At 43.2% G+C, this 13506-nt stretch overlaps 1 protein-coding gene across 2 annotated transcripts in view; it reads right to left on the bottom strand.

Moving 5' to 3' along the window:
- Nucleotides 1-13506, bottom strand: part of LOC146797037 (myosin-4-like) — a 47981-nt gene that overhangs the window by 31522 nt on the left and 2953 nt on the right. For both annotated transcript variants that reach the window (XM_085629646.1, XM_085629645.1), the window contains 10 exons: nucleotides 11944-12162; nucleotides 11690-11833; nucleotides 10041-10197; nucleotides 9926-9953; nucleotides 9699-9819; nucleotides 9511-9603; nucleotides 9338-9401; nucleotides 9152-9250; nucleotides 1233-1336; nucleotides 961-1099 (listed from right to left, as the gene is read on the bottom strand). In XM_085629646.1, coding sequence (XP_085485772.1) covers nucleotides 961-1099; nucleotides 1233-1336; nucleotides 9152-9250; nucleotides 9338-9401; nucleotides 9511-9603; nucleotides 9699-9819; nucleotides 9926-9953; nucleotides 10041-10197; nucleotides 11690-11833; nucleotides 11944-12147 — 1153 coding nt within the window. In that variant the 5' untranslated portion in view covers nucleotides 12148-12162. The remainder of the gene's footprint in view (nucleotides 1-960; nucleotides 1100-1232; nucleotides 1337-9151; nucleotides 9251-9337; nucleotides 9402-9510; nucleotides 9604-9698; nucleotides 9820-9925; nucleotides 9954-10040; nucleotides 10198-11689; nucleotides 11834-11943; nucleotides 12163-13506) is intronic.

Raw genomic sequence — 13506 nt, 5'->3', positions numbered from 1 at the left:
GATGCAAGGGAAGAATCTCCTATGTCCTTGTCAGGACTACAAAGCACTATGTAAAGTAGACATACCAAGGAGCTACTTTTGCAATAGTCATAAAAGTGTAGGTAGGGGTCGGGTGTAACTCATGTGACCTGTGTAGCGTAATAACACGGAATTGGCTAAGAATTCTGCAAGATTACATGGAATGGCGTTTATTGCTATTTCTTAGCGTAAAAATGCAATGGACGCAAGAGGGCATATTTGCGCAAAGAAATAGCACCAAAGGCAACAGAACGCGAATAGCCAGCGTGAGGGGCCGCTCGTGCTTGCCAAATGTGCTCATGGGGTAGGATTTTACCCCAAGTTACTCCCAGCATTTACCTCAAGTTTCTTAGCTCAAAATGGACGTGACACTGCATCCTGCAGTACAAAATATTGCTTAATGCATGAGAACACCAAAAGTGAGTGCAGGCAGCCACTCATACCCGCTAAATGTGCTCTCGCAGTTAGGATTTCCCCCCAAATTATGCGAGCAGGCGTAATTGTGTAATTATCTATAATCCGCATCAAAGAGTAACGTGGAAATACCGAAATTACTCCAGTGTAATTGAAATTTCACCCATACCAATGCAATATAATACAATAGGTATTTGTTTAAAATAAGTAAGAAGTGAAAATGTTATAGTTGTAAAATCCTTTGCTGTTTTATCGGGTTTTCACATATTATTTTCTTACTTTGTACATTAAAGTAATATTGTGTCTATTTGTCAAACTGTCTTTATATCCCATGTCTCTTCTTAAAAAACATTTCTCTTACATTGTAAATCCCTCTGGTTTCTGCCTCTCTGTAGCGTTCCATCTTCACCTCACCTTGCTTGTTTTAATCTATTCAGTAGGCAGGCTCTAGTTGTAATCACTGGGCGATACAGTTGCACTTTAATATCTGATGATTTTCTCTTTGATGAAGTGCACAGCATGCCCTACCTTCTGTGCCATCGGGCTCGGCCTGCTCCTCGCGCTGTTTCTGCTTGAACTTCATGTTTCCGTGGTGAACGACTGCTCCTGTCAGCTTGTAGATGGCGATCTTCTCATCTTGGTTGAACCCGAGGATATCAATGGCACTCTGGCGTGAAACAAGGGGAGCATTTTATGAATGATACTATTTAGTTAGAGACATAGTCATGTATTGGTTTGTGTCCTTATTTATAGTAATTTCAATTAACAACACAAGGCGAGCTGTGGTATTTGTAACTCACATCAGTAGCCAGCAGCTCCTCTTCGTCATCAATGCTCTTCACCGTAATTTCACCCTGGCTGATGGTTGGGAAGTCATATGGGTTAGTGGTAATGAGGAGCATTTCTGTTTAGGAGAAATAATACGAGGAGTCAAATGTTACAGTAGGCCCCTGTTCATGACACACCTATGGCTATCTAGATGCAAAGTGCTTGAATTCCCTTCTGACTTGTGACTAAATGTTATGGGTATCTAAAAATCTCATATTTTACAGTTTAATTTACAGATATTTTAACACATTTATTTAGCGACACCATCAAGTGTTTTCATTTCAAAACAATTTTGATGATGCTATATATCAAACTAATCTAAGTCAGTCATTAAGATTCAAACATCCTTGCAATTTAAACAGCTTTATGATTTGAATATTAAATATTTGGCTATGGTATTTCTTCAGTATAATTAATGGCATAAAATGGCAGGAAGAGTTTTTACTCATGGGATTAGATGTCTGCAGCCTCTAAACATAGATCCCTCATGATTTAGGGATAGAGGCATGTCGTCACTTCCTACAAGCAAGTTCCCTGTCCCACTTATTCCCCACTGAAGCCATCCTGGACATGACCAGGTTCTGTCTTGACAACAACTACTTCATTTTTTACAACAAACACTATCGGCAAACCCTGGGCACTGGGATGAGGAGTTGTTTCGCCCCCAGCTACGCTTGTCTTTACATGGGCTGGGGGAGGAGCAAACCATGAGTGACATCCGTCTCTAGGATGAACATGTAGTGCTCTGAGCTTTCTACATTGATGACATTTTTGCCATCTGGAAGGGGTCCAATAAACTTGCCTTACAGTTTGTGGAAGAACTCAACTCCAATAATCTTACCTGAAATTCACGAGTAACATCAACAAAAACAGCCATACATTTTTAGATTTAAAGCTCACCATAATGAATTCTCAGGTTGACACTGTTCTGTTTAAGAAAGAAACCACTGGAAACAGCATTTTGCATGTAACTAGTTGCCATCCTAAGAGTTTAATCACTAGCATGCACTATGTAGAGTTAATCCGCGCAAGGTGTAATTGTAGTAATGACGCAGATTTTCAATGTGAGAAAAGAATTATGTTGGACAGGTTCTGTGCTAAGGGTTAAAACACTGACATATTGAAGCTACTGATATCAAAGTGGACAAACTCAAGAGGGAAGCTCTCCTTGTCTCAAAGGAAGAAATCCTGGGTGAGACTGAACCCATCAGGTTCATCACCAGGGCCGGCTTTAACACTGGTGGCGCCTTGTGCGACATTGTCTGTTGGCGCCCCCCCAATGACCACCTCTGCCACAGATTCCCTCACTAGCACCCTTTCACAGTGCCCCTCAAGTCTCCATAACCACTGTCATTTACCTTTATATTGCCACTCATACCAGTGTAAGGTGTCAGAGCACTTTACATCACACACACATTACAAAGAGACAATCAATCATGCGTGTGTAAATCAGTGTATAGAAAATGTTACATCAGACAGGACTACAAGGTGTAGTGTATGAGCAACATGTCATCAATACTGGTAGGCAATATAGTTTAAGAGTCCTTATTTTAGAAAAGCACAAATTCTGAATTTAAAACATAACATCATTGTTAGGGGTTCGCTTTACTATATGAATTGTTTTCTACCCAAATTAACCCTTTTCACAAGATTAGGATGATAAAACACTGGGCACATAAAACATATAGCTCTAACATATACCTTGCAGTTTGCCTGCAGTTCTTTGATGACAGTTAAATTCAATGTTCTATTTTAGGATTTTGACTTATAAAAGACACGTTACAAAAGGAGCTCTCTTACAGAAGCAGTAACCTTCTGACCTTTTTACATTATATGCACTTTGTTATCTGCATATTACAGGTTCTTAGCAGCAGGCATTTTAACCCTCTACACTACCTTAGGATTAGTCAAAGCTTTCACTAGAAAAACCTCCAGTCTCTTCCCAGGAAGATGATTAATCACCAGAGTTATCTTGCCATTTTAATTGATGCCTGTAAATTGCTGGAAGCCAGGAACGTAGCAGCAGCCCTTTAAAATGATAATATTCTTGCAAAAATGACCCCCACCCCAAGTCAGCGCCCGGTGCGATGGCACTGAACGCACCGCCCTAGAGCCAGCCCTGTTCATCTCCACATTTACTAAACAAGCCAATTAATTAAAGACATTGCCACACAAACATTGGCATGTGCTTCACACTGATTTTGTTTGTAAACAAATGTTATTAATTCGCAAAAAGGCATAGAAAACAGCCCGCAGGGCGTTGTGGAAAGACACGAGCTCCATCTCAAAATTCAACACAGTTGAACACAATAATTGCAGAATAATCCTTCAATATCTATTGTCAGTCCACTTGTTGGGGAAACAAGGGAATGCACATCCGAGCCCAATGACCGCACTCATCTCTGTATCCCGCAGTATGTCGCAGTGCACTCCATCAGCCCTAAATCCCACCTGGTGTCCCTGTGCAATTAACACCCAACCAACCCCCTCCCCCCCTCCCAACCTCTTCCAAACCCCCTCCCTCCCCACCCCCCAGGCATGCCACTGATTCATCAAAACATCCGTACTTGGGCGTTGGTCGGTCCAACAATGCATTGTGGACGCTATGCCCCTGATCTCAGGTTAGTGGTGCAATTGGATGGGATGCTTACCGTGACTGCCTTTCCCAGTCAGTGGACACACTCAGGGCAACAGGGTAATCCCGGGATCATTCTCCTGCTACTGGGTCCACCCCCTCAGGGTTGTCAGCAGCGTCATCAGTTGGGTGTTTCAGCAGGTCCACCAATGCCACCCATGCCATCTCCAGCGTTTTTTCGTTCCCAGTTCGGAGGGCCATCTACAGTTGGAAGGTCCCCTCGCAATCCGCCCACTTCACTAGCTCCCTTGTCCATCGTGTCACACTTGGGCCATTCTTTGCTTTCCAATGGCTAGTGAGTTCCCTTTTAGCCAACACCATTCCCAGATCTATGAACTTGCTAGTGACTTTATTCCTGGCATTGTGAGGAAACCAGTGCAGCAAACAACAACCAAGCATCAACGCTATCTCTGTCTCTGTCGTGGCCGTCAACCCAGTTGTCACCTTTCTCCAGAACTCTCCCAGATGTGGACAATCCCAGAACATGAGGAGAAATCCCGCACCCTCTAAGTTACATTTCAGGAATGCGGTCCAGGCTCCGAAGTATTCATTAATATTACCCGGGGTGAGGTACGCCCTGTGCAAAACATAGAAGTGAATCAACTTTAAGCACGCATTCCTAGAGCTCTTTCAGGCCCTTTCCACAAGTTCTCCCCAGGGTTTCTCATCAATAACCTCACCCAGGTCCTCCTCCCATTTGAGACGTAGTGTCGTTAGGGGTCGGTGCATTCCCTGTGTCATACGCCTGTAGAGGCAAGTGACCGCTTTGAAAGTACCAGCTACCATCACTACATATTGACAGGCCAGGGAGGTCTGGGGTTCCACCAACCCCTCCCGCCAATGCTTTCAGGTAGCTGCTGTCAGAGCGGCATGCGGAAGAAAATCACCTCTTGGGAGTTCGTGGAGCTCCAGAAGATCATTAAAAGGGAGCTAGTTATTGTCTTCAAATAAATTCCCTACAGTGGAGATCCCTGCCTCTCTCCATAACCGCAACTGACTCCAATCCCCCCCATAGGGTAGTGCCTCACAAACGACCAACGGGATCTCAGACGCATATGGGGTTCGTACCTGCGCTCGCCTAGCTAATCGGTTCCAGCACTGGCGCACCGTTTGTAGCTCCGAGGGGACCACCCCCTCCCTCATGGGCAGACGCAGTAGCACCCGGGATAGAAGTCTCAGGCTCGGGTCCGGACCAGCAATGTCCTCTGTGTGTTTAAGACGTCCTGCCATCCATTACGTGAACCACTGAAGATGTGCTGCATGATAATAGGCCTCGAATTCCGGCACTGCAAAACCCCCCTCCGCTCTGGGTCTCATCATAGTGGTGAGAGCCACTCTCCGCCTCCCGGTACCCCACAAGAACCCCGTGAGCATTGTATTGAGTTGAGCAAAGACCCTATGTGGGATCCAGATTGGGAGCGTCCCGAAAAAAGCATTTTCACTAATGCCACCCTGCCCGCCACAAACAGCGGAAGGGTCCCCCAGAACTCAAAGTTGCTTTTGGTGCAGCGTACGGCGCGTCCTATGTTACCCTCTAAAAAATCTACAGGGTCATGATATATCTGAGTACCCAGATAGGGCAAGCATCTGGTTTCCCAAGGCATGCCCTCTGTTTCCGGCGATCCGTCTCTGCGCGAGCATGCAGGAAAAAGACACGATTTGGCCCAGTTCTGAGCCCCGCAACTCTCTCCAAGACACCCAGCAGTTCCTTGGCTCCCCTTAGATCCTCCCCCGAGTTGGCCAGGAACAGTAGTAGGTCATCCGCATACAACGCTATATGCTGTAGCTGTCCCTCCACCTTCAGCCCCTGATAATAGCGGCCCGACCTAGCATGCACAGCCATAGGTTCAATTGCCAGGGCGAACAACAGGGGTGACAGTGGACAGCCCTGTTTTGTACCCCTGCCCGCCATGCAGGCCTCCGAAATCAGCCCCCCCGTCCTAACTCTGGCAGTGGAATATTTATACAAGATCACCGTCCATTCCACAAAGCGTTCCCCCAGGCCAAATGCTCTCAGAACCCTAAAAAGATACGGCCATTCCAAGCTATCAAAAGCCTTCTCGATGTCGACCTTAAAAATGCATCCTTCCTCCTTGCAGTAAGTGTCTGCCCCCAATATACCCAGGAGCCTTCGTACATTCATCGCTGTGTTCCTGGCTGGGATAAATACTGACTGATCTACGTGGATAAGTGTCAGCATGTGGGTTAACAGCCGACTGGCCAATATACGACTTAATATTTTATAGTCTAAATTAAGCATGGTGAGGGGCCGATACGCAGTCCGGTCCCCGTCTGGTTTACCAGGTTTTAAAAGTGGAACGATTACCGCTTCCCTCATTGAAGCAGGAAGACAGCCCTCTTGCTTCCCCCTGTTATACAGTGCCACTAGCCGTGGGGACAAGACATCTATGAACGCAGAGTAAAACTCCACCGGGAGCCCATCCGTCCCGGGGTCTTATTCCTAGCCATATGCTTGATGGCGCTACGTACTTCCCTAATCTCAACTTCTCTGCCTATTTCCTACGCCGCCGCAGCATCAACCGTAGGATGCTCCACGTTAGTCAAGAAACCCACCTCGTCCTCCGCCCCAGGGTCAAGTCTGCTCTGGTACAGGGAAGTGTAATACTCCAAAAACTGAGCGTTGATGTCTTGTTGACCATAGAATACCTCATCCCCCTGCCCCCTCAGCTCTAGGATCGACCTCCCTCTATACGCTGGGTTGGCCAGCCAGGACAACAGTGCCCCAGATTTATCCTGTTCCGTGTGGGCCCGGGTAATGTATGCCATATAATCAAAACATATGTGCTTCACACTGATGACATTATCTCCAAACATGTGACCACTCATCCTCAGATCACTTACGCAAGAAGTAAATCCCTGAAAGATATACTCTGCAATAATATGATCACCAATCAATGTGAAGATAAGGGTACCATTAGCTCTGCAGGATTTGTGACATTCAGGAATTGCAAAGCTTGCAAGTCCAGCGCTAATATATGCTCATTTGTGATACCCAATACCTCCCACAAGTTCACGATCTCCCAAGGACTGTCATGTAACTTCTGTGTCAATGCCCTTAAATGCCTGTGCAATCTTTACGGAATTGGGAGCATGATACAAAGAGTGAGAAAACGCATATTGGAGCACATGAAGGTCATTGTGCACAATAACAAACAATATCCTGTGGCAAGGCAGTTTAAGGAATTTCATATGGGCAAGGCAGACTTGTTACATTTGTTTGCATTTGACCATGTCGTGACCCACATCAGAGGAGGGTGTCGGGGGCGATAGGTTTCTAGCGCTCAGGAGGCTGGAATCTCGTTACAACATTTGGTTCAAGATGCAATATCCACAGGGATTGAATATGGATGAGGAGCTAGCTGTACATTTTGGATAAAGTTATGAGGGTGTGTAGACTGGTGTAATTGTTCATTGCTTCTGCTCATTCATATTTTGTTAATTATTGGTCCTATTCTGAAAACTTTACACTTCATGTTTTTATCTTCTGTGCTGTGCTGTCTTTTGTGAGTGTGTGTGTGTGTGTATATATATATATATATATATATATATATATATATATATATATATATATATATATATATATATCAAGCACATTATTTTACTTATCACTGTCTAATTATGCTTGCAATTTGCAAATTTCAGTCATAACGTTTACCTTCAACTACAAGTTCTGGGTCTCACCATGCTATTTTATCTCTAAGTCAGCAGGCTGCACTTTGGACCCAGTGGTGTCTCTTTTGTCTACTTTTGTGATAGTTTAGTAATAGTATTATCCCAGCTGCAGCAATTGAATATCTTCTTCTAGGGGACATTGAACTAATAAACAGTAGAATTAGAAAATAATGGTTGAGGTAGAGTTGCTTCATCGCTGCTGTTTTTGAAGTAGCTACTAATTTAGCCCCTTAGTTTTGTGCTGGTGTTTTTGGGAGAAAGTATATCCTCTCTATTCAGATATGGATGTGATGTTCCTTTTAATAGAAAAAAGTTCTCACCCACACAAAGGGAGGCTGCTTCATCATAGGGCTTCTGCTCACAGGTTATGAAAAAATGAGGGCTATAATACTTGATATAGGGGAGTTCCTGGTGTCCCTTTATTTGTGTTCATGATGGAAATGTCCTAATTTTGAGAGGGATAAAAACAGGAATACCTAAAACTACCAACTGGTAAACTACAAATTTTATTCCTGTCTCCAATGAGCAGATTACTAAATACATGAAATTTTATCTTCAAGAGAAATAGGTTAATTTCCATACTCACGACCTGTACAAGGTTGTGGGAACAGAACATCAACAATGATCTTCCTTTGATGAACATTATTATTTTTTTGGTGAGATCAAACGTATAAATCATTAGAAATGTGTATGTATGGTTGCTTTTAAGTATTGAATGTTCTGAAAATATAAAGAATCCTACAATAGTTACTATGTGATATTGTTTGAATTGAGAGTTCTGCAATTTATAGAAAAGATTCTTTGGACTCATGAGCCAAAGAGGTAATATATTTTGATGTGTAAAATATTTTTATAGCCCAATATTTCTGTGCTCCATATTATGACATACAACCAAAGACATAGATCAAGAGCACAGATATCCAAAACATAATAAAACATAACACATAAAATTGACGTCAGACATACATATACATATTGCAGGAACTTAAATTGTACAAAACCAAACATTAATACAATGATTTAACAAACAAGGTTACTTCAAGTTATTGCAAGGTGATTATTTACAAAGAAGCCAGTTTAAGAAAAATGTGCAAATACATTTCTGATAATTGAACATAAGAATTGCAAGTGTTATGTTACCTGGGGGTTTTGAACTTTTGGAAGAATGCACTAAATCTCCCTCAAAATGTCTTTACATAGCCATCAACTATAATTACTTGAGATTTTACACTCCGTTTCAAGTGTAAAACGTTCAGTAATTAATATCATCTGTGAAAGTGTGTTCATATTCAGTTTGGAAACGTTGTTGGTGAGAATGATTGCCAGATAAAGCTATTTTCTGAATTTTTCATTTAATGCGATTCAATGCTAAGGAAACAAGCATGTTCCCCAACTACTTCATGTTAGCCAAATAGAGATTATTTTCTTTTTTTTTTTAAATCAAATCAGACTTCAAGCGATGTTTGTCCCTGTTATCTCTGCGATGCTGTCTTGGCCTTCTTTAACACTCATTGGTGCAATTGAATTCTGAAACCTGGAGCTATGACCATTTCTAAAACTTACCGACAAGCTCTGGCTTCTTATTGGTCATGATCTGGTAGAAGATATGATAACTCCTCTCGGCTGAGAGCTGAAATGTTACTCTAGACTTTTCCAGCAGATCTGTAAAATAAAGCATCAATAATAAAGAGTACTACTTATTTTGGGGCATATTTGATGATATATGTAGATTTTAGATTCAACGCTTACATGTTTCTATATCTGCAGAAGCCAGTTTTCCTGTAGTTCCAAAATGGATTCTGATAAATTTACCCTAAAGGGTAAATAGAGGCTAAAATAAATTCAAGTTTTTATTGCAAGACAGTAAATGACTCTTTCAAAGTGAGAATTAGGAAGGAAATAAATGAAGTTGGAAGTCTTACGAAACGAGATGAGTTGTCATTCCTCACGGTCTTGGCATTACCAAAGGCTTCCAGCAGCGGGTTAGCCTGGATGATTTGATCTTCCAGAGTTCCCTATTAGAGGCAAAGTTTCACCATGTATGAAATAGTCTGGCATATTGAGAATCATGAGCAGCTGTGTAAAAATCCATTAAACATAATTTACAAACCTGCATCTTGTTGGCCATGGCAGGGCCCTCCTTTTTCTTGTCACCACCAGCAACAGCAATTGTTGCAAAGTACTGGATGACGCGCTTGGTGTTCACAGTCTTCCCTGCACCAGATTCTCCACTTTAAATAAAATCAGAACAATTAATTGGTCATGTACATTGACATGTTACACCATAAAACATGTGCTTCTTGCAAAGGACTTTTTAGCAATATGTAATTTACTCACGTGATCAGGACTGACTGGTTTTCACGATCTTTTTTAAAGAAAATAAATACATGTCATTTTTGGGTAGGCAATGATGAATTTTAAACAGTGCACACAATTTAAAATAAAACCTTACCTGTCAACATGAACTGATAAGCATTATCAGAGATGGAGAAGATGTGAGGTGGGGCTTCCTGACGCTTCTTGCCTCTGTAGGCATCTACAACCTCAGGGTTGTACACCGGCAACCACTTGTAGGGGTTCACAGTGGCACAGAAAAGACCAGAGTAGGTCTATAAAGGGAAAAAACTTATTTAAGAGACAGGAACCATCATTTTCTAGTAGCAAGAAGAGAGTTTCTACTCTAGAGATGTTTTAAGCATTCACAATTATCTTTGTTGGTTACCTTTCATTTATGTTCCTTTGCTAATATCAGCAATACTTTGAAGAGTATGGGCCCGATTCACAGAGTTAACTTAAGACAAAATCCTAAACTTACTACTTTTGGTATTCACAGAATGCACTTACTACTTTTGGTATTCACAGAATGCACTTACTACTTTTGGTATGCACAGAATGGATTTACGACTACTAACTTTACGTCCGCACTTGGGATGGAAATTCCGGCCCGGAGGCGGAGCTTCCGGCCCAGAGGCGGAGCTTCCGGCCCGGAGGTGGAGATTTTGGCCATGGCTAAATCTCTGCCACTGGCCGGAATCCCCACCTCTGGGCCGGAAGCTCCGCCTCCGGCCCGGAAGCCCCGCCTCTGGCCCGGAAGCTCCGCCTCCGGGCCGGAAGCTCCGCCCCCGTGCCGGAATTTCCGGCCCGAGTGCGGACGTAAAGTTAGTAGTCGTAAATCCATTCTGTGAATACCAAAAGTAGTAAGTGCATTCTGTGAATACCAAAAGTAGTAAGTGCATTCTGTGAATACCAAAAGTAGTAAGTTTAGGATTTTGTCTTAAGTTACTTCTGTGAATCGGGCCCTATGTGATTACTCCTGCATTGTGACCTGATAGCAATCAAGTCCATTATAGGATCTGCCACTGTGGCTTACCATTTCAGTGATGCCAGGATCTCTTCCATGCCCACTGTGATATGAAAGTTCTTCCCCACACCACTTTTAGCCAGCTCCCTTCTCCTTCTCCACCTTTGGTATGCATGATTAACCTTACTCTTCACAATAGTAATCTGTGCATGTGGAGTTTCTTAGAATTTTAGTAACCAAAACTATAATATCTTTCTGGCATCTTTCACCTAGCTGAGGAAACACTAGTGTTTATGTTCCCCGTTTAGCACTGGAGGCAAAAAAGAAATTCAGAGGCTAGCTTGCTTTTTATCATGTGTGCAACATGAGTCATTAATGAGGTTCAAATTGGAGACAGTAGGGCAAAATCAGTAGAGTGTATATGTGTTTTATGATAATGAAATCCAGAAGGTGAAAGAGTGAGGACCAGTGTAGAAACTAGTATTATAAGTGCACTTGGGTCCTTGCCATAAGACAAAACAACATTTATGAAGAATAGCATGTGCACACTTTGCACACAGATCAATTGTGTCAGTTCCTGAACATGCACCGAGTTGTTTCACCCCTTTTGAGGTGATACATTTCAAACTCTGGTCAATGAACGTACATGGCCCAAATCACAAAGCTTTTTTTTTTCATTTAATTTATCCATAAAATACAGGAGTAAGTTACACCTACTTCATGAGTATGTCACACCTACTCATAGAAAAATCTTAGTGAAAAAAGCAAGCAGTGCTGAAGCGTCACTGATTTGTACTTACGTAGATCATCCAGGCTGCATATCGGTCGGCGAGGTTAAACAGCACGGAGGCTTCATTCAGATGGGTCATTATGACCATGTCTTCAATCTTGTCGTACTTGGGAGGATTCTGGGGGTAGACTTGAGTGTCTTTGACTGTTACAGTCTAGAAAGGAAGAAAGACATGCAAAGATAAAGTTGGAGTTGAGTAGAGATGTCTGCTGCATTATGATGCCAGGCATGTTTATGTTATTGTTGGTACATGACTCTATTTACCCTTCCATCATCGGTCTTCACAGTGACTTTGCCACCTTCTCGGGACGTGATCATTCCCTTAACGAAAAGCTCTTTTTCATCATCTACGAAGCAGGAGTTCTTGGCATCAAAGGGCTTATTCTGAGCTTCCAAGCGTTCTTTGTCAGACTTGCGCAGGTATTGTGCGGCTTGCCCAAACACGGCCATTTCTGCGTCCGAAGCCATGGCTGCTGGCAATCACTAAAGTGGTTAGAAACAAGATTTCTGTCATACAAAGATGAACGGCGTTTTATTGTCACAAAAATCACTGAACAAGTGAATGCATTGTATCCATTTAGCACCCCCACATATTGCACTTTGACAATAAAGACTTCAGTGGATTGCGAATGACGACACTCTCTGAGCCTGCAGTTTAGGTGCTCTGGGTCAAGGCAGTGGAGTTTTTTAACCTGTTGTTCACAAGTGACATATTTGTAATGATTCACCTTCAGTAAAACACCAGCATGTTTGGCACTTACTGGCAGTGGCAACGTGCTTGTCATTTGTGTAGAAAGTCGTGGACTTAACAGGGTTAGACTAGGCACTCAAGGGGCACCACCAGCTGCACTAGGCCGGCCGGGTGCAGAGTGCTAATGTTAGCCCATAGGGTTAGGGGGCACCTTGGTTGGGGACTGCTCACGGGCAGGCCACTCAGACTAACTGAGTGACAGAGGGTGCTTTTACTGGCTTGCTAGGAGCAGCGAGGAAGCTTGTTTGGACATTAAACTGCAGGTGCAAGCACTCCATCAGCAGACATAGAAGCAATACCTCTACCCTAGGGTTCATGTATGCTGCTAGAAGTGATCCAATCCCCAGTCTGCGCTGCACAGAAATCAGAATAAATGCTCCTGAAAGGCCTTCTGCACATACAGCTCGTGGAGCGAGATGAGTTAAAAACATTCTCAGCTTGTCCTCACATGCCCCTTCATATCCACTTGCAAAGCTTTCCCCTGTCATCCTAATCCCAGTAAAGCGCTCCAAGAAGACACTACATACGTGTATTCTTTTAAGAAATTGATCCGTGAAATGGACGTAAGCAAGTGGAACTCATAAAGCTACATACACATTCTGTTGTCACTGGAAGAGGTAGGGTAGGCAGCCGTGTTTGAAAAGATGCTTCAGGACAATACGACGTAGGCTAACTCTTCCTCCTTGCAAGATGTCCCCTCTACCCTGCACCGTTTGTTAAATGAATGCTGAGTGCTGAATAAAACATTGTGCTGACTGGGCCTACAACTCTGGCTTTAGTGCATCTTCCCATCAGTGCATCCACTGGAGGAGGCAAAATCCCCGCAGGGCAGGCGGGATCTCTATTTATGTTGTGTGGTCCTCACCCGGCCGACCTTCAGGGTGGACAGGCCTCTTGCCAGGGTCCAGAAGACCCTCTTGGTATTTCAAGGTGCTATCCATCTGTGCCTGTTCAACCTACGTTTAACCAGGGCATCCAGCACAGAATCCATCAAACTTTAATCCATCAGTATAGCTACGACATGTAACCACTTGCTTTGAATTCAAATAATACAGCAAACTTACAGTCTAACATGT

Source organism: Triturus cristatus, chromosome 10 (genome assembly GCF_964204655.1).
Source record: "Triturus cristatus chromosome 10, aTriCri1.1, whole genome shotgun sequence".
In the NCBI taxonomy this organism is placed as follows: Eukaryota; Metazoa; Chordata; class Amphibia; order Caudata; family Salamandridae; genus Triturus; species Triturus cristatus.
Note: the sequence above shows the minus strand (reverse complement) of the source record. Positions and strands in the feature narration are given on the sequence as shown.